This window comes from Cotesia typhae, unplaced genomic scaffold (assembly GCF_013202065.1).
Source record: "Cotesia typhae breed Kobodo isofemale line unplaced genomic scaffold, CoteBio_Ctyphae contig_26, whole genome shotgun sequence".
NCBI classification, from domain to species: domain Eukaryota; kingdom Metazoa; phylum Arthropoda; class Insecta; order Hymenoptera; family Braconidae; genus Cotesia; species Cotesia typhae.
Window position 1 is genome coordinate 446,050 of NW_027423732.1, and position 19,301 is coordinate 465,350.

At 34.2% G+C, this 19,301-nt stretch overlaps 4 protein-coding genes across 5 annotated transcripts; 2 read left to right on the forward strand and 2 right to left on the reverse strand.

The window, feature by feature from the left end:
• The first annotated feature begins 554 nt into the window (after nucleotides 1-554).
• Nucleotides 555-8,691, forward strand: Nrt (Neurotactin). The gene is made up of 6 exons (XM_074239551.1): nucleotides 555-640; nucleotides 2,297-2,515; nucleotides 4,554-4,721; nucleotides 5,448-5,649; nucleotides 5,723-6,732; nucleotides 7,055-8,691. The coding sequence occupies exons 2-6, from the start codon at nucleotides 2,306-2,308 to the stop codon at nucleotides 7,625-7,627; spliced, it is 2,163 nt and encodes a 720-aa protein (XP_074095652.1). The 5' UTR covers nucleotides 555-640; nucleotides 2,297-2,305; the 3' UTR covers nucleotides 7,628-8,691.
• A 428-nt stretch (nucleotides 8,692-9,119) lies between these two features.
• LOC141525179 (CXXC-type zinc finger protein 1) lies at nucleotides 9,120-12,500 on the forward strand. 2 transcript variants are annotated; one of them, XM_074239556.1, is made up of 6 exons: nucleotides 9,120-9,233; nucleotides 9,296-9,417; nucleotides 9,674-9,764; nucleotides 10,006-10,869; nucleotides 11,725-12,235; nucleotides 12,369-12,500. In XM_074239556.1, the coding sequence occupies exons 1-5, from the start codon at nucleotides 9,207-9,209 to the stop codon at nucleotides 12,232-12,234; spliced, it is 1,614 nt and encodes a 537-aa protein (XP_074095657.1). In that variant the 5' UTR covers nucleotides 9,120-9,206; the 3' UTR covers nucleotide 12,235; nucleotides 12,369-12,500. The 2 variants fall into 2 exon arrangements, with proteins under 2 accessions (XP_074095657.1, XP_074095656.1); XM_074239555.1 differs by lacking the exon at nucleotides 12,369-12,500 and having other exon boundaries at nucleotides 11,725-12,314.
• LOC141525178 (apoptosis-inducing factor 3) lies at nucleotides 12,484-15,423 on the reverse strand. The gene is made up of 4 exons (XM_074239554.1): nucleotides 15,264-15,423; nucleotides 13,286-14,774; nucleotides 12,787-13,051; nucleotides 12,484-12,717 (listed from the first exon to the last, which is right to left on the reverse strand). Exons 2-4 carry the CDS (start codon nucleotides 14,760-14,762, stop codon nucleotides 12,561-12,563), a joined length of 1,899 nt encoding a protein of 632 aa, XP_074095655.1. The 5' UTR covers nucleotides 14,763-14,774; nucleotides 15,264-15,423; the 3' UTR covers nucleotides 12,484-12,560.
• A 549-nt stretch (nucleotides 15,424-15,972) lies between these two features.
• On the reverse strand, nucleotides 15,973-19,232 carry Orco (odorant receptor co-receptor). The gene is made up of 8 exons (XM_074239589.1): nucleotides 19,108-19,232; nucleotides 18,411-18,926; nucleotides 17,945-18,199; nucleotides 17,627-17,877; nucleotides 17,034-17,133; nucleotides 16,864-16,968; nucleotides 16,548-16,703; nucleotides 15,973-16,451 (listed from the first exon to the last, which is right to left on the reverse strand). The coding sequence occupies exons 2-8, from the start codon at nucleotides 18,924-18,926 to the stop codon at nucleotides 16,401-16,403; spliced, it is 1,434 nt and encodes a 477-aa protein (XP_074095690.1). The 5' UTR covers nucleotides 19,108-19,232; the 3' UTR covers nucleotides 15,973-16,400.
• Nucleotides 19,233-19,301: the final 69 nt, after the last annotated feature.

The window sequence follows — 19,301 nt, forward strand, 5'->3', positions numbered from 1 at the left end:
GAAATCAGATAAATGACAATAACTCTTAAAATAATTGCTTAAAATGCAATTCTGACCACTTTAAATTGTTCCTCGGGAAATTTCCTACAAGATACTGTGTATTTTATAAGTCTAAAAAAATTTTTTTAGGAAGATATTAGGAGTTGAAGAAAGTTCGAAAATTAAAAAATTAATTTCTCTAAAAAACAATGAACCGGCTTAAAACAAAGGACCAGTAACTAGGGTGTGGTATCGTTTTTAAAACTCTATTGTTCATCACAATTGATTGTTATAAATTTTTTAACCAGCTGTTTCGTGGGCAATATGGACCGTTAGCTATAATACTTTAATACGGTTAGCTCTTCAGCGAGTTTTGATAGTGAATAATGAAAAAGCATATTACAAAAAAAGCAATTACTTTTTGTGTTTATATTTATAAAAATTTGAAACGCATGCGTGACGTACAAGCGCTGCGCGCGCTTCAATTAGTAATCCCTTTGATATAAAAAAAGCATCCCCCCATAGTCTCTTCCGGTGGTTAGCTTTCTCCGATATCCAGCAGCGGGTTTCTCACTTCTTCACTTCTCTTCAGTCTTCTTTACTCGCTCGAACTTCGCGGTACCGGTTTTACTTAAAAAGTTTTTTAGTGCGCAATATTTTGGTAAGTTTTTTTTAAATTTTAGTATTTTTTATACTAAATTCTTGATTTCGAAAATTTTTAATGGTTCTGGAGTCTGGAAGAAATTCTAATAAATTTTTTATTTTCTTTTTAATTCAATTCTTTAGCTTTAATTTCCGCTTTTGTGTAATCGATAGTCATGACAACCAAAGGAGTATTTTAGTGTTTATTTTTACGGATAAAAATATTCCCTGGGGTGGATATGTTCGCAGTGTTGCCGTTGTGGAAGATAACAACCTCGGCGTTGCGACGCCGAACGCGATGCGATCCCCTTGGCGCCATCGCCCGTCACCCTTCTTGCAAACCGACTCTCTTGTCTGCTTTTACTATTATGTGCAGGGGAATAGGATATTTATCTTATTTTAACTATTGATTTTAATAAAAAAAAATTTAAGCTTAGCTGATGCTGCATTTTTTGGTACTAATTTTAATAATTTTATCCGCGAGATTTTATTCAGATGTTATTTCTTGGCTTTGTTATAGTAAAAGTGTTATTATTTTATTTTTTTTAAGTTCAAATTTTAGAAAAAAAAAATTTTACTATTATTTTTCTTGGCAATTTTATTTAAAAATTTATTTAGTTTTATTTTTGTAAAAAAATTTTAATTTAATTTTTTTTTTAAGTTAAATTTAGATTCTTTATTTGAATCATATTTTTTTAGACAATTTCTGTGAATTTAAAATTAAAAAAAAATTTTTTTCACATTAAATTTAGATCTTTGTTTTGTTTTAAGACTTTTGTTTGTGAATTTAAAATAATATTTAATTGAAAAAATGGCTATAACTCCTAAAATAATGATTTTAGGAAAAATTTATAGGAGACTAAAATTGTAGCTTAGGAAATTTCCTATCAAAAATGTTTATGTATCATGAGTCTATTTTCAATATTTTAGGAGATATAGGAACTTTAGGAGTGACTAGATAATTATAGGAATGACTAAATATTATAAAAGTGGTCATAACTCCTAAAATAATGCTGAATTTTATTTATTTCTTTTTAATTGTTCGAAAAAATGTATTTTATAGAAGAATTTATAAAATTCATTACCAAAAATACTATTTAAAAATCGAATAAAGGTTTTAAGAGCTTAAGTGTATGCATTAAAAGGAAATATTTTCTAAAGGTTAATAATTCAAGTAAAAATATGGAGTAAAAATTTTAATAGCATCCGCGGGTGTCACACGTGCCAAGCATCTGTCGCACGCGTCGACTTTTAAATTTGGTAGCTTGTCATCGTAATAGTCATGAGGGAGTCATCGTGAGAATATTAAACCTATGACTCTCAACTTTTAATTATTTATTACAAAAATTGTCTAATAAATTCAACTTTAGCAGGTCTTTAGAGGATTAATTACTATTTTTGACTGCATTGACGTTCAAAATCAATATACAAGTATTTTTAGTTTATGTTTTAATCACAATGACAATTATTGTTATGATTATTGACGTCAAATTAAAGATCAAATTAATTAGATTTTTACTAATTAAATAATTATGTTCTTACGATAGACATTTATTATTAATAATTAATAAAAACAATAATAATAATATTAATCAAATTTTTACTCAAGATTGTTATTATTAAAAATTTAATATTTCTTTAATAATAACAACAATAATGATTATTATAATTACAGAAAATAGAAATGAGTCAAGAAGAAAAAGACGCAAGTATGGATAAGAAAGAAATAGCTGAGGAGGAGCGAGAGAAAATGCTGAATGAAGAGAACACAAAGCATACGGGATCGGCTCCAGCTCCCGATCTTGAATCTGAAGAGAAACCTAAGAAAAAGATTCCTATTGGAGGAATAAAGATGCCTGGGTTCTGTCGCTCTAAGAGCAAGGAGACTTGCAAGGTAATTATGATAATAAAAATAATAATAATAAATTTTGAGTCAAAATTGTAATTATTAAAAAATTTAGTTTTTTTCTAATAATGATAATAATAATAATAATAATAATAATAATAATAATAATAATAATAATAATAATAATAATAATAATAATGATATGTAGTACCAAATAAGAGTACAAGGATGTAATACATAATATATATAATGTTTAAATAATGGCATACCAGTTGATACAAAGGACGTGCGTGTTATTTTATGAAAAACCGGATCGATCGCCAGGTGCGATCTGACGTCACATTACGGATCTTTTTTTGCCCCCTTTCGAGAACCCAGGGGGACCGATTGAAGGGACGTTGTAGGTTGTAGGGTTTTATTTTGTGGCAAATCACCCGTGGGAACACTATAAATTATTTTTATCTTTGTTATCGTGTAATTATTATTTTTTTTTTTTTTTTTTCGTTTAAAAACATTATTATTTTTTGGAATTTTGAATTTTTTTTTTTGACTAAAAATAATTTTTTGGGCTGAAAAAATATATAGGAAGAATTTTTAATTTAGAAATGAGTCGGCGGTTAATTGGCTTGATCCGTCTTATTATAAGCTTAATTGACGAAGAAAGTGGTGACGATTACGTTAATCGTATTCGCTACAGTTATATAAAAGCCTTACTGCTATGATATATATATATATATATATATATATATATATATATATATATATATATATATAAATATATTGTATTAATATAATATAATATAGAAGACGGTATGTGTCATTAAAATCTTTGAAAAAAAAAATTGTATCAAAAACATTATTTTTAAAGCTGATTTTTGTGGAAAAATGGCTGTAACTCCTAAAATAATGATTTTAGGAGAAATTCATAAGAGACTAAAATTGTAGCTTAGGAAATTTCCTATAAAAAACATTCCTATTTTATAGGGCTATTTTCAATATTTTAGGAGTTACAGGAACTTTAGGAATGACTAGATATTAAAAAACAAAAATTTATGACTTAGTCACTATAAAAACGACCACAATAAAAAATACAGATATTCTCGTAGCGTACAAAGCATCCTAAAAGTAGTAAGACTAGTTAGTATGTAGCAGGGTTTTATTTAATATTCTTCGGTTTACTCTTTACTTTATAAAAATATCGGGTTGCGTCCGTTTGCAGTATCACATTACTCGGATACTTGTAACAGGAAGGACTTGTTTTACTTGTACCTTATTTTGTTTATAAATTAAACACCGCATAAGAATCATATTTTACAATTTTTTATCAATAATAAATCATTTTTATAATAATAGTAATAATAAAAAATTATTCATAAAGCTGTTTTCTGTGAAAATATTCAACTTGAAAAAAATTCCGTTATTTTGAGATTACCGAGTCATCGTTTTTAATATGAATAATTTTTTAGGGCTCTTGAAAATTAAAAAAAAATTACTTGACTAGAAAAAAAATTTTTTTTTCAAGTAAAAAATGTATAATTATTTTATATTAAATAATTTTTATAAAAAAAATTTATTAATTTAATGTAAAAATTGCTTTAAAAAGGCAAAAAATGTGTTGGGGCCAGTTGCACGACAAAATGGCGGGAGTTTTCAAAATGGCAGAAAAGCGCGCGAATAAAATTTGAATTAAAAAAAAAAAAAATAATTGAAGCATATGGCAAAGAAAGTCATCATATTTCATGAAAGCAGGGGTCTATTCCCTACAATTGACTGTTATGAAAGACCCAGCGGGAACTTATTGAACGCCAGCTAAACACCTTTATAGTCATTGTGACTATTTAGAAGAATTAGTCCCGCGTTTTGACAATAAACGATGAAATATATGACCAGAAGCAATAAATTTGTTAAATTTAGAAAATTTTTTCGTGTGAGTTCACCGGAGCGGAAAATAACCTTTTTCCTACATCACTGTCGGGTATGTTTCCGGAATGACAACCTCGGGATGATAATGAGGGGTTACGATTGTTTTAAATAATGGACGGAATCCTAGACAGAGTGAATTACAATGAAATTATATTATTAACAGGAGGAGGGGAAGCCAGAGGGAACTCCTGAAGAAACCGGAGAAGTCGGCGCTAAAGAAGATAACCCCCCGGAGAAGACAACGCCCGCTAAAGAAAAGGAAAAGGAGCGCAAGGGAATTTTAAACGCCATTAGGTTGCCCCTCGTTTCGGTTTTTCCGAAGAAAAAAAAGGTGAGTCGGCTTTTTTAACTATTTATCTTCATCTTAGTAAGCTTGAGCTAGAGTTCAAAGACCTGCCGAGTGGGTTGTCTTGTTTGGGATTGAGGGAAGAAAGAAAGACGGATTGAGAACTTCTGAGGTATTGATCCGACGGACATGACTTGTATTTTGATGTTACGGGTATTTTTAGCTTCCGGATGGGGGGAAATTTTCGGGAATTTTTTAATGATAGGTCTGGTGGGTGGGAAAAGAGAGAGGAAGTAATTAGAGAGATTATGATGGGAGAAATTGGATTTATAATTGGTATTATTTAAAAAAAGAAAATTTTTTTATGAAAATTTATGATTAGGAATTGAAAAAGTGGCTGTAACTCCTAAAATATTGAGTTTAGGAGAAATTTATAGGAATCCAAAATTGTAGCTTAGGAAATTTCCTATCCAAAACACTCCTACTTTTCAGGTCTATCTTGAATACTTTAGGAGTCACTAGATAATTAAAAATAAAAATTTATGATCTAGTTACTATAAAAGTGGTCATAACTCCTAAAATAATGGGTTTAGGAAAAAATTGTAGGAAAAAATCAAAATTATAGCTTAAGAAATTTCCTATCAAAAACGTTTTTATACGATAGCGTTATTTTTAGTATTTTAGAAGATACATTCAAAAAACAATAAAACACTTGAAATCAATAATAAAATATTCAATTTAAAAACTTACCTCACCTACAACCAATTCCAGGAAACCGACGCTGAGTTAGGAGCCTCGGCGGGGTTGGCAAGCGTGGAGACCCTAGACGAAGGTGGGGAGAAACCCGACCCGGAGGATGGTATGGAGACAGTGAGATTGGACGGTGGTGGGGATGCTACTGACGAGCCGCCGTCTAAGAGCAACCCGTTGGCCATCTGGATCGCCGTCGCTCGGCGAAACCGCCTCGTCACTGGTAGGATCATAAATCATATTAATTAATTAATAAAATATGACAGTAAATAATAAATAAATAATAATACTTACAGCTGCGGTGATTCTAATTCTGCTGATCACGATAATAATTATAAGCGTGGCCTGCGCGGGTCCGCAACAGCTGATCAAGGCGCCGGTGAAGGACGGGAAGGTGGAAGCGTCGACATCTTGCGGTCCAGTCCAGGGAGTTTTAGAAGATGGCGGGTTCGCGTTCCGGGGAATCCCTTACGCGCTGCCGCCGGTTAACGCCAGCCGCTGGAAGCCCGCGGAGTCGATTAACAAGATCGAGTACTGCTGGAACGGAACGTACTTAGCGCACAATTCTTCGGAGTTCTGCTGGCAGCGCGACCCCTCGGGAAAAATCTCAGGCTCGGAGGATTGTCTGTATTTAGACATCTTCACGCCGCAGGTTAGGTACTACAATCCGCTTCCAGTTGTGGTGATGATCGGCGCCGACTCTTTGTCCGGAGGATCTCCAGGAGTGATGCAGCCTTCGGCCAAACTCGCCCGAGTCCGGGATATGGTCTTCGTTCGCCCGAACTTCAGGCTAGGCGTCTTCGGGTTCCTAGCCGCGGAACCGCTGACTCGCTCCAGCTACCCGCAGACTTCTGGAAACTACGGACTCTCGGATATCATCGCGGTGCTCAAGTGGGTCCAGCTGAACATCCAGCACTTTGGAGGAGACAAGGACAAGGTCACAGTTTGGGGCCATAGAGCTGGAGGAACCTTGGTCGCGGCTTTGTTGGCCTCCAGGCCTGGAAAGGAGACGGAGAAGGAGAAGAAGTTGTTCTCCAGGGCTTGGGTCTCCAGTGGGAGTGTTATGTTCCCCACTAAGCCTCTCAATGCTTCAGAGAGGATGGCTGAGTCCTTTTTGAATAATATCCAGTGCAGGGATATTTCTTGTCTGAGGACCAAGACTGCGGAGAGTATCATGGAGGCTGTGCCGCAGAACTGGTACCAGCATGACATTGGACTTCCTGAACCTAGGGAAGCTTCTTCTGCTGAGTGGCGGCACGAGTGGATTGTTAATGATGGCGTTATTGTTCAGGAAAATATTCTGCAGGTAAGATTCAAGTTTGGTCTCAATTTCTGGCACCTTAATCTTGGTCAAGCACATGTTACCTCTTTTAAAAGATTAAAATCTCAAATAAATTAATCATATGGTTGATAAAGCCTTGAAAAGACGATTTTTTTTAATTTAGTTCCTCAAATTTCTGTAAGATGGCGTTGCGCACCGGAAAAGGTACTACGTCACACTCCCGCTAAAATTCAAATTCAAAAAAACACTTTTTAATTTAAAACTAATTATTTCCTTTATTTTGTTAATAAAGTTAATTAATATTAAAAAATAATTACATATTTATTAAGACTTACATTAATTCCAGGTTCTGCAACGAGATGGCCCACCAGTTCCAACGATGTTCGGAACAACAGCGCACTCTGCAACGCCTCAAAGATTCCGTAACCCGAACGCGACAATAGAATCATCCCAAGTCACTGGAATAGTACGTGAATCTCTTCTAGGAACAACTGGAATCGCAGAGGAAGCCATTACGCGTTACAACACTTCTTTAAAAGGATTCGTGAGCATGATTTCTGACATCCGTGTAGTCTGTCCCCTCTGGAACTTGACCCATTCTTTGAGCAACGAGGATTGCGACGTCCCCTTCTACCTCTCCACGCAACCTCGCGGCCATCTTGCTGACGTAGACAGTGACGTGGCCTCCATCTTAGGTTCCTACACCGCCAGAACGCCGGAACAGAAGCGCCACGTCTCTGCTATTCAGCAGTTGTTCAACCAGTTTGTTTGGAACGAAAAAATGATCGAAGCAGCTAATGTTCCGCGCTCACGCACTGTAATTGTTATCGGCCAAGATATCTTGCCTCAGAATAATCTGGATAATTGTGAGTTCTGGATCAAGAAGAACATTGTTCCGCGGTACGCGAGGCTGGATTAATAAACTTTGTTTGTGCTTGTTCACCGCTACACGCATTTGAAGCTGATGCACGATTTACGTGTGTTTGTGTATAATTGTATATTGATAATCGATGCGGATCTTCAGGGAGAAATTATTCGGCATGCGCAGAAAAAAGTTATCTTGGAAAATTTTTAATATACAACCAAGAAATTTGTTTTATTTAATTAAGTATTTAATAAATTTCGTTAAAAAATTACGTTTGCTCGTAGTTGAAAATTTTAAATTGGCGAAGTAGTATCACTCAGTTTTAACAGACTGGGCCGGGGACAAGGTTCGAGTCCCGTTTTGAATTAATTTTTTTTTTTTTAGTAAAAAAAATTTTTTGAAGATCCAAGTTAACATTTTTTTGTGTAGTTTCAAGGCAAGGCTTAATATATCTCCATAAAAAAATGGAGAAAAATATTTTTCAACGCTCACTTTTGTATCGAAATTTTTACAACTCCATAGTACTCTACAAAGACTGATACAAGTAATTTTTATAAATTTATACGGAAATTTTTGTACGAATTTTTTCGATCCGTTACGCCATCTGCATACTTATCGCATTACTTAACAATTAAACGAAATGAATGATTATTAATTTATTACTACAATTTATTCACTGATGTGATACTTTAGGATGTATTTATCATTATTAATTATTAATTATTAATAATTATAATTACCAATTAGTTTATATTGATAATATATATCTACATATGTATGTTGTCTAAATATATCATATCGTAGGTGCATATAAATAATGTATGTCCCGATAAATAAATATGAGAATTATAATTATAAAAAGCTATAAGTGTTGTAATTGTAATTTTTTATTGTTGAGGATTTCGGAAACTCATTTAATTTAATTGTAAAGTAATATTATTTTATTATTATTATTATTATTATTATTATTATTATTATTATTATTATTATTAGTTAATATTTTACTGATGTAAATGTCGGAACCAAAGAGTGCATTTATTCTGTACTTTTTATTTTTTTTATTGCAAATTGGTGTGAATATTGAATAAACACTTTGTAACCTTATTGTGTTGTATTAGAATTTTAATTAATAAAGACATTTTAATATTTAATTTATTTTAGTTTATTATAAAAATGTACATACCATAATAATGTAATGTCCAGGTAAGTTTTAAATTAAAAAATTATTTTTTAAATTTAAATTTTGACAGGAGTGTGACGTAGTTCTTTATCCGGTGCGCAACGCCATCTTACAGAGAATTTAAAAAACTTGACTAAGGCGGGAAGTTTTAAATTAAAAAAAATTTTTTTTTCAATTTTTTTTTTTTAAAAGTGCAAATTTAAAAAAAAATTTTTAATTCTAATTTAATAAATTGAAAATATCGGCTAACTTTATAGATTTTAAATAAAACCGCGTGAAATTCAAAGATTAATGTGGCGCTATCTGTTCGATCAATTTAAACTACAAACTGTGGTGGTAAAAAAAATAGATTACCATCAGAAAATTTTTCAACATGGCGGATGTCAAGCAAAAGTAAATAAAGTATAAACATTGAGAGTCACGCTTAACACCCTTAATAATTTATTTATTAATATGAGTAAAAAAAGACATGGATTATCGGTAAGTTTAAATTTTAAATATTGTAATATTTATTATTTAATTTAATTAATTAATTTTTTTAGAAAGAGGAAATTGCAAAGCAATTTATGCTGCCAGAAAGAAAAAGTAAAATAGCAACTTTATTGAAACAAGATGGACAGGCTTATTGTATTTGCCGCAGTTCTGACAGTTCTCGTTTTATGATGTAAGTATTTTATTATTTTTTATTTATTTATTAAAAAATTTTTTCAAAATTTTTAAAATATAATTTTTATTTTGATAAAATTTTTTTTAGGTTATTAATGATACTGTATTTAACAGGAACAATTTTTTAAATTATAATAAATAAAATTCTACATTTAGAAATTTCAAAAAATTATCTAAATTTCGAAAAAAAAAAATTTTTTTATAATTAATTGGTTATAAAAATTAAAATATTTAAAAATTTGATTTATTTTCAGTGGGTGTGATGCTTGTGAGGAATGGTACCATGGTGATTGTATTAATATTACTGAAAAAGATGCTAAATATATTAAACAATTTTTTTGTGTGGTATGTATTAAACTATTATTAATATTTATATTAATTTTTTTTGGAAAAAAATCATTTTTTTTTTAATTTAATAATTTTTTTTTTTTAATTTTGAGACGTAGTTTTTGCACTAAAATTAAAAAGGAAAGAGTAAAAATTTTTTTCAAAACTTTCTTTTGAAATTTTCTTAAAGGAAAAAATAAAAATATAAAAAAAGCAGCCTAAAAAAAATTAATAAAATTTCTTTCAAAAAAAAAAAAAGCGATGCAGAGAAGAAGACTCAACATTAATAACCCGCTACAAGCCTCGCAAAACCGAGCAAGAAGACCGAAGGTTCAAAAAGTACCGGCACAAAGACGGCAGAACCAGCGGAGCCGGAACTGGAACTGGAACTGGAACCGGAACCGGCGGGAGGTACGAGTACGACGAGCCGTGGGCAGAAGAGGCTCTGATAGTAAAAAAGCCGCAATCAAAGCGCTGCGGGGAGTGCAGCGGGTGCTTAAGAACTGAGAACTGCGGCAAGTGCGACCCCTGCCGGCATTTAAAGAAATTCGGGCTCTCAGTTCGCCTTAAGCTTCGCTGCATCCAGCGAACTTGCCGTTCCATTGGCGCGATCCCGCTAAAGCCTTCGAAAAGCCACAACCGCTCGGAGAAACCTAGCAAGAAGCGCAAGCGCGACTCGAGCAATGAAAGGGAGCAGCTTTATAATTTGTACGAGACTCCGAGGCAATGCTACGGCCCAGCTTGCACCAGGCAGTCTAGAGTGGGGAGCAAATACTGCTCGGACGAGTGCGGAATTAAATTAGCGACCAATAGGATTTATCAGGTGCTGCCACAGAGGATCCAGGAGTGGTCGCTGACATCTTGCGTCGCTGAACAGAACAACCAGCACTCTCTTGAGTCTATCAGAAAGCAACAGCAGGATGTCAGAATCATTCTTCAGGAGTTGGATAAGAGACATGCTGAGTTGGACAGGATTGTCGAGAGGGCCAAAAATGCTTCCATTGATCCTAATTTTGAGATTGATGATAATGATGACACTGAGATGAGCATGTATTGCATCACTTGTGGGCATGAGATTCATTCCAGGACTGCTATTAAACACATGGAGAAGTGTTTTAATAAGGTAATTTTTTTCTTTTAAGATAATACAGTGAAAACCGTTTATAACGACATTGAAGGGACCGATGAATTATTACTTATGGTCGTTATGACCATTATCTATTATTAATAATCAAAAACATTGTTATTACATTCAAAAATACATTACAACTATTTATTAAACATCGCATTCAAAATCGTCAAATCATTTTTTTCTTTTTTCAATGTTTTGTAGTAAGTGCATCACTAGCAATTTTCTATAGTGCATTTTGAGGGATTTTATAATTCCTTGGTCCATTGGTTGCAGGAAAAAAGTCACATTAGGCGGTAAGAATACTAGCTTAATAAATTGTAGATTTTAAACAGGACAGTTGTCCACCACAAGAAGAATTTATCTTTTTTGAGCTTTCAATTGAGTATCCCAATCTCAAAGGCATTTTTCCAAAATTTCCTGGTTTATAATTTTTACAAAAAACAGGCGACTTTTTTGACAACCACTCTTCTCTGGTCCCAGTTGGTACATCAGCCGCTTGGCCATTAATTTTTCCACTAACTATGTTATAACCAAGTCGGAAACGTTCTATCCAAGAAGAAGTACATTTAAAATTGTCTTTTCCTAATTTACGGGCAAAATCATTGGCTTTTTCTTGTAAAATAGCTCCACTGATTGGTATATTATTGAACCTCTGGTGCTTAAACCAAAATTACTGAAAAACAAATACAAACACAATTACAAGTGCAAAATCATGTTTTAGACGTTATAAACGATGTTTTTCTTCTTTAAGATGGTTCAACCATGGTCGTTATGAGCGATTTGTCGTTATAAACGGTTTTTAGCTTAATGGTTTTATATTGTATTAAGACGGGACATTGATTACAGTACGAATCTCAAGCATCATTTGGTTCAATCTTCAAAACCCGAATCGAAGGTCAAGTGATGTTCTGCGACTTCTTCAACCCGATAAACCGAACGTACTGCAAGCGCCTGCGAGTGCTCTGTCCCGAGCACTGCAAAGACCCAAAAGTGAGCGACACAGAGGTCTGTGGCTGCCCTCTGGTGACGAACGTCTTCGACACTACTGGAGAATTCTGCCGAGCGCCGAAGAAGAGCTGCGTCAAGCATTACGTGTGGGAGAAGCTGCGCAGAGCAGAAATAGACATGGAACGTGTCAGACAGTGGTTGAAAATTGACGAACTGGTGGAACAGGAACGCCAGATCCGTTCCAATATGGCGACTCGGGCCGGAGTTCTCGCACTGATGCTCCACTCGACGTACAATCACGAGTTGATGGAACAAATGACCCAGGAACAGAACCGGGAACAGTTGCAGGCCATGGAGGAGGAACTTGAGAGGAAATACAGTCAATTCAATCAACGAAAAGTTAATTAAAGTAGATGATTAATAAAGATATTATTGATAATAAAAAAATATTTATTTTAAAATAAAAATTGCTATTATTCGTATCATAATCTTTTGTGTGATGGATAATAATTTTTTTAGAATTTTTAAACTGTTTTTTTTAGTAGTGGGAGGCGTTGCTAGGAAAGGGCGGGGCGTTGTCATGGTAATACAGTGCGTTGCTATGGAGGGGCGGGGCGTTGCTAAGAGGCGGAGCTTAACTACAATAACTGTAACAATTTCTTCTTAAATAATTTTTATTACTTTTGTAAATCATAACAAATATATTTATATATAACTATAACAATATAGAAAAATTAAATAGGACGGAAAAGTCTCAATTTAATAAACTTGTGTAGAAATTTCATTGTATAACTTTTATGACTGTTTATGTGCTTATGGGTTAACGTATGGAACTTTTTTTTAAATGTTCTCTGCAGTGGCTCCTTTTGTAACCCAATACCCTTACAAAACCTAAAATATCAATATTTAATCCCAAAAAAATACTGTTTTAAATACACAAAATTATGTCTGACATCTTACGACTTGTTTAGCGAATCAAATTTATCTTTAAATATATTTCGCAACAATTCAACAGGCTTGTTCCGCATCCACCCGATGGGGTTGTCCTCGATCTGCTGCTCGGTAAGTACATTTCCTTCGTAGATGTACTCGGCAAAGTCGGAAACAATCGGATCACTTCCGGCGCTGCTCATTGCTATTACTTTTCCGTCTTTTAAATAATAGGCGAAGAATTTAAAGTCTTCCAAAGATCCGAAGATTTTGACGCTTGAAGCACGTCCGTGACCTGAAAATCAATTAAAAATAATTAAAAAATTATTCAATTGATTCAAAATCTCTAATAAATTGAAAAGTTGGTTGGTAAACCCTTAAAAACACAAAATTAAAATTTTTAGTTCTTAAATTTTCTGTAAGATGGCGTTGCGCGCCAGATTAGGAACTACTTCACTTGCCCGCGAAAATTTAAATATTTAAAAAATTATTTTCAATAGTAATTATAAAAAAAAAAAATGCAACTAACCTGCATATCGATAATTCTTTCCAAACAAATTGGTCCAAAAGTACGGAACAGCCTTCAGAGGCGTCACCCTCTGGCAAATATTCAAAGCAGCGATCCTTCCATGATAATGCGCAAGCGGATAGTGTCCAATAGCAGCTTTAGAGCCTTCAGAAACAAATACCGGCGCGTAAGCAATGTCGCCTCCAGCATAGACATCATTAACACTGCTCTTCAAGAACTCATCAACAACCACAGCGCCCTCGTGCAGCAGAACCTTGGAACCCTGGAGCCAATCAGTGTACGGAGTGGAACCAATGCCCACAATGGCAATATCCGCCGGTAGCTTGGTTCCATCGGTAAGTTCCACTTCTCCAAGGTCATTGCTTTGTTCCCTGGGTAAAAACTTGGCAATATTGTTGTTAAACACAAACTTAACCCCCTTGGCTTGATGTTCCTTGAGAATCCTGGTTCCTATCTCCTCACCGAAAACAGCACGCAGTGGAACAGTGTCTCTGCCGATGATTGTCACAGAAGCCACCTTGTTCTGGCAATAAGCAGCAGCCTCCATTCCAATGAAACTCTGGCCCAGAACGACGACATGTTTGTCCGAAGACAGCTGGCTGTTGATCCTAGCAGCGTCTGCTTGAGTTCTCACCAGGAACACGTTGCTCAAGTCGGTTCCTGGAACACCGGGCATTCGGGGCTTGCTGCCAGTTGCTAGGAACACGGAACTGTAACTGATCTGTTCCCCGGAACTTAACCTCACTGTTTTGTTGTCAGTGTCCAGTTTCACGGCTTCGACATCTAGCTTTATTTCGATGTTGTGCTCGTCGTAGTAGCTCTGGTTCCTCAGCAGCGATTTGTCCACATCAAAGTCCATCATCTTGGAGACCTTGATCCGGTCGTAAGGCAGCACTGGTTCCTTGCAGATTATCAGGATTTTACCAGCGAATCCTTCCTGGCGAAGCGTGTCCGCGCAGGTGGCGCCAGCTGGACCCCCTCCGATTATGACAACTGACCTTGACGCGGAACAGCTATTGATATTGGCTGTTCTCAGCCGTCTGTTTGCTTCAAGGTCCTTCCGGCGAGCTCGGACTATCACTTGTCCTTTGTTGACGGTCACGTTGTAGCAAGGAAGAGAGTCCAAGCCTGGGTAGTCCTCGATGTCGCCGGTTTTAATGCTGAAGCACGCACCGTGCCAAGGACATCGAACTCTGCCGTCGCCCAGCGCTCCCGTGTTCAAGAGGGCGCCATAGTGCGTGCACTTGGTTCCTATCGCGTGCAACTGACCTTTCTGCTTTATCAGCAGGATTTTTCCTACTTCCGTTTCGCTTCCGTCTTTCAGTTCGAGTAATTTCATCTGGTTCTCGGATATTTCCGATTCCTGGCACACCACTCCGGAAATGTAGTCTTGGTCTGGGGAACCGCCTGAAGATGGCGGCTCCTGCGATGGGGATTTCCGGGTTATGGAGTATGACTTGCAGCTCTTGCCTCCCATTTTGGTGAAGATCTAGAAGAGTAAGGTTACTGATTAGTAATATTTTATTATGATAAAAATGTTATCGGTTAATAATGATAAGGTTAAGAGTTCGATTATTATGCATTTTTAATTATTGTTATCTAGATAATATGTAGGTCACTGTTTTTTTTTAAATATTGAAGATAGACCCATATAACATAAACGTTTTTTGTAGGAAATTTCCTAAGCTACAATTTTCTCCTAAAATCAATATTTTAGAAGTTATAGGCATTTTTATAGCAAGTGAATAAAAATTTTTCATTTTTCAAAATTTTAATTAACTTTATCTCCTAAAATCTCCTAGAATTCCTAAAATTATTATTATAATTTTCTGAAGCTTAAATTATAATTTTTTTATAATTTTTCCTAAAAAATCAATACTTTAGGAATTCCTTTTTTTTTTTTTATATTTAATACTCCAAAAATAATTTAATATTTCAATAAGAAAATATTATTATTAATAATTAAAAAGAAACTCACCTTAAATACAATTATTTAAAACAAAAATCAACTTTACAGTTAGAGTATACACCTTGAGTGTAGTTAGGTTAGACTACTTGCAGGCGTCTACAATATTTACTATTTACTAAGTGAAAGTATTTAGCTCAAGTATTCAGCCTTGTGCAATAAGTCATAATATATATAAGTATATCATACGTTCGGTAACTTATATAGTTATATGTATATTGTTCGCTGTATCTGGGAATTATTGGAATTATGAATGTTATTTATAATTGTTGAGTAGTAGATTTTATACATTGTACCATAATATTGGGAACTGAGCATATGCTATGTGCAATAGACTAAGCGAGTAAACTGTAGCTCTAAGTCGGAATACGTCATCATTGTAATATTTTATTTTAATGATAACTGAAATAATAAAATTAAGAAATAGTGACAGGAGATTTCGATTGAAATTTTAAATGAATTACTATACTTTCAATTTTTCAATAATTTAATGTTAGTTAAATAAAAAATTATTTTTATATTTTTTTTTTTTAGGGTATAAATTTTTTTGGAATAAAATATATTTTTAATCGAATTGACTTCTCTCAAGAGTTCCAGGAACAATAGTTCCAGGAACAGTAATTTCGATTTTTAAGCAATAAATAAAACACAATATAACTTATTTTTGTATAAAAAATTTTTATTATTCCATAAAATATTATTTTAAAATAAGAATAAAAGAGTGGATTGATTAATTACAATAGTAACAAGAAAAACAAATGTGGTTCATTTAACTTATGAATATTTACATTAACAAAAATTTAAATTTATATATATATATATATATATATAAATTAAAACAAAATTATTTAATTTTTAATTTTAAATTAAATTAATGCTTAATTAATTAGCGTATAAATTTCCCCTAACTAGATGACCGTGCAGACACAATAAATATTATTATTATTCTTAAATTATTAAACACTAAAACACCTCCAGTTTTTTTTTTTTTTCTTATTTTCTCTTTGTTTTTTTTTTTTTTTTTTTTTTTCCCGATAATTTAACAGTCAACGTAAAAAAAACGGTAAATAAACAATTAATCTTAAATAATATAAAATAATATGTAAAATTATACAAATTAATTTTAAAATAAATTTTAAAACTTTTTGTTTATTTAAGTTGTACTAACACCATGAAGTACGTCACTACCGCTCCGAGTACCTGTAATTGTAAATATTTAATTAATTAATTAATTAATTAATTAATTTTCTAGATTTTTTTTTAATTATTTAAAATTTAAAATTAAAAATTTTTTACCGAAGCGAATAGATCCAGCGACACGGTGAAGAACTTAGCTCCTGATATAGACATAGCTTTTTGACATTGCTGACACACTATTTGTACAAACGTTTTAGCTTCCTCTGAACCGTCGTACCAATGACATGAATATGCAGCTTCCATCACAGATGAGCTCTAAAAAAAAATGTTATTTATCCAAAAAATTTGTGAAAATTTTTTAGAGGTGCATGAATTATAATTTCTAATTAAAAAATTAATTATGTGTCTTACAAAGTTTGTCATTTTAAAAATATTTCTGGGGATGATTAATAAAAAAATGAACATTTAAGCTTACTTCTTCAATTAATCGATTCCCAAATATACAGAACAAGAATACTTGACCAAGAGAGTATAGCAAGTACCCAATAGTCGAAGCGGCATAAACATTGATACCATTGACCTGGAAGAAAAAAGACAAGCATTAATAAAGAAAATATTAAAATAAAAACTAAACAAAGTACTTACCTTAGTGGCCTGATAAGCGAGCAGCGTAAGGGTGATGGTGGTAATCAACATGTGGAACAGCAAAGCCACACCATAAGCGTCTCCAATCGCAGTGACGAGTCTGAAAAAAAAAAAAAATGTTAACAATAAATCAAGGATTGTTGGTTGAAATATTTTATTAACAGCCTTGACAAAAAACTTGAAAACTTTTTCAATTGTTCAAAAAAAATAATTCCATGTTAAATTTTAAATGTTGGCTGTTAAATATTTAAGTAGAGAAAACTCGAGAGCAGGTGGTTGCAATCAACCCCTGACCCGAGACCAGTATGTTATATAGCTTCTAGAGAGTCTATAGCTTCACAAACACTATTATGTTACAAACTATACTGCGTGTATATGCAGGTGTCTATAAATTGTTTGTGATAGTGATAGTAATTGCACATTGTACAACCCATAGAATTGTTCTGGTCGGAGGGCACGTCCCCCGTTACGGTCAATATCGCGCTCTAGCAAATCCATTTTTTATAACCGTGTGAATATAAACAGTTGCTATGCTATATGTTACTTTTATTAAAAAAAAAAATATTAATTATTTGAATTGAAGAAAATATTACCTGACAATGTGCTTATGACGTTCCACCCAGTACTTGATGGCGCTGCGAACCAGCATCTCTTGCTTCTTGGTAAGTTGATTAGGTCCAACCCCACCGGTATATTGGGTACCAGCAGTAGGCCGGAAAGTCGCTGTGAAATCCTGCCGATTGCTGTAAATCCCTCGAAGATCCATATCCAGCATGTTGTCACCGTTCATCGCTGAGTCTCCAGGTACACCATCGTTGTCACGAAGATGATCAGCGCTTCCCGCCTAAATTAATTATTTTCCAGATATTATTAAATATGAGTTTGTATTATTAGATAACTTTTGGTCTTACCTTGAACAACTCGCCGCTGTTGGGCACCACGGTGTCTAAGGTCGCGCTCAATTCCATAAGTGGCTTCATTATTGCCTTGAGATGTTGCAGCTGCTCGCAGGCAAACAGCAGCCATGAACAGAAGAGCACGTCGATTGAATTTGCGTCTACTGTGCACACTAGCAGCCAGTAGATCTGGTAAATTAGCATCCCGATATGCGCTACTCCGTGACGCGCGTCAAATGGGTACCAGGATCGCACCAGCAATCTTGGAATCTGGAAAATATTTCCAATGATAATTAAAAATTCCCGCACTATAATCCTTGAATTCTTAAAAATAAGAAATAAAACACTGTTGGACTATTAACATCAATATTAGCTCATCCATTCCCACAAAACATGCACTATAAGCTCGAATCAATAATTCGCACAATTCCAAGCACATCTAGATAATGGTAATAAAAACAAAATAAAAACCAAAACTAACCTCAACAATATAAGTTTCATTGGTTTCTTTATCCAGCCGCTCAACATGAGGATCTTCAAAGAACGTAAGAGTGGTCCAGCTGATGACAGTGAGGATAGTAGCAGCTCCAACACAAAACAGCAGCCTCCTCATCTTGGTAATCGCAATTGCATGGTACCTTGCATTACTTTCAGCAAATAACGGATGGCTGTTCGGATTGTTCCAGATCGCTAGAGTACGATAAAACAATTTGCTTCTCGCGGCAAAGTAGATAACTTTAATCACTGTGTGAAGAAAGAACAATATTGTTATCGTGTTCGCGGTAAGATCGTCCACGTCTTCTTTTTCTGCGACCAAATTAATCCCAACAAACGCAAACTGGAGCATTATCAGGAACAAGTGGATACTGCAGTAGATTTTGTGCATCAATTTCTTGCCCTCGCCGTAGTAGTTGAACATAAAGTGCCCGCTGATCTGCATTAACCTGATGTTGGGCATCAGGTCCGCCACCAGCCCCTGGTGCTTTGTTTTCATCATCTGCAACAAATAAAATAAGGTTTTAAAAGAATACTGTTCTAGGAACAGGATCTAATTCTAGGAACAGGAACCAGTTCTAAGAACAGGAACCAGTTCTAAGAACAGGACCAAATTTTTAGGAACAAGATCACAGTTCCAGGAACAGGATTCAGTTCCAGGAACAGAAACAGTAAGAACTTACCTTGAACGGGTTGTAGATTCTTCAGAAACAGGTAAGATTAATAAAAACCGAGCGAGTTAGCTCGACCACCCCGCGATGTCTTCACCATGAGCTTCTCTTTGTTAATGCTTCTCAATTTTATTACTCTAGCCTACCCCTTAATCCGATTCCTTCAACGAAACTTAAACGAGTACTGCCGAGGTATCCCCTCCACT

Coding starts and splice junctions, on each gene's coding strand:
- Orco (XM_074239589.1), bottom strand. CDS start 18,926: ATGATGAAAACAAAGCACCAGGGGCTGGTGGCGGACCTGATGCCCAAC. Junction 16,969..17,033: donor TCGCTTATCAGGCCACTAAG/GTAAGTACTTTG, acceptor TTTTTCTTCCAG/GTCAATGGTATCAATGTTTA. Junction 16,704..16,863: donor GGAATCGATTAATTGAAGAA/GTAAGCTTAAAT, acceptor ATTTTTTTTTAG/AGCTCATCTGTGATGGAAGC.
- LOC141525178 (XM_074239554.1), bottom strand. CDS start 14,762: ATGGGAGGCAAGAGCTGCAAGTCATACTCCATAACCCGGAAATCCCCA. Junction 13,052..13,285: donor AAAGAATTATCGATATGCAG/GTTAGTTGCATT, acceptor ATTGATTTTCAG/GTCACGGACGTGCTTCAAGC. Junction 12,718..12,786: donor TTTGATTCGCTAAACAAGTC/GTAAGATGTCAG, acceptor TTGATATTTTAG/GTTTTGTAAGGGTATTGGGT.
- Nrt (XM_074239551.1), top strand. CDS start 2,306: ATGAGTCAAGAAGAAAAAGACGCAAGTATGGATAAGAAAGAAATAGCT. Junction 2,516..4,553: donor AGAGCAAGGAGACTTGCAAG/GTAATTATGATA, acceptor TATTATTAACAG/GAGGAGGGGAAGCCAGAGGG. Junction 6,733..7,054: donor TTCAGGAAAATATTCTGCAG/GTAAGATTCAAG, acceptor CATTAATTCCAG/GTTCTGCAACGAGATGGCCC.
- LOC141525179 (XM_074239556.1), top strand. CDS start 9,207: ATGAGTAAAAAAAGACATGGATTATCG. Junction 9,234..9,295: donor AAAAAAGACATGGATTATCG/GTAAGTTTAAAT, acceptor TAATTTTTTTAG/AAAGAGGAAATTGCAAAGCA. Junction 10,870..11,724: donor TGGAGAAGTGTTTTAATAAG/GTAATTTTTTTC, acceptor CATTGATTACAG/TACGAATCTCAAGCATCATT.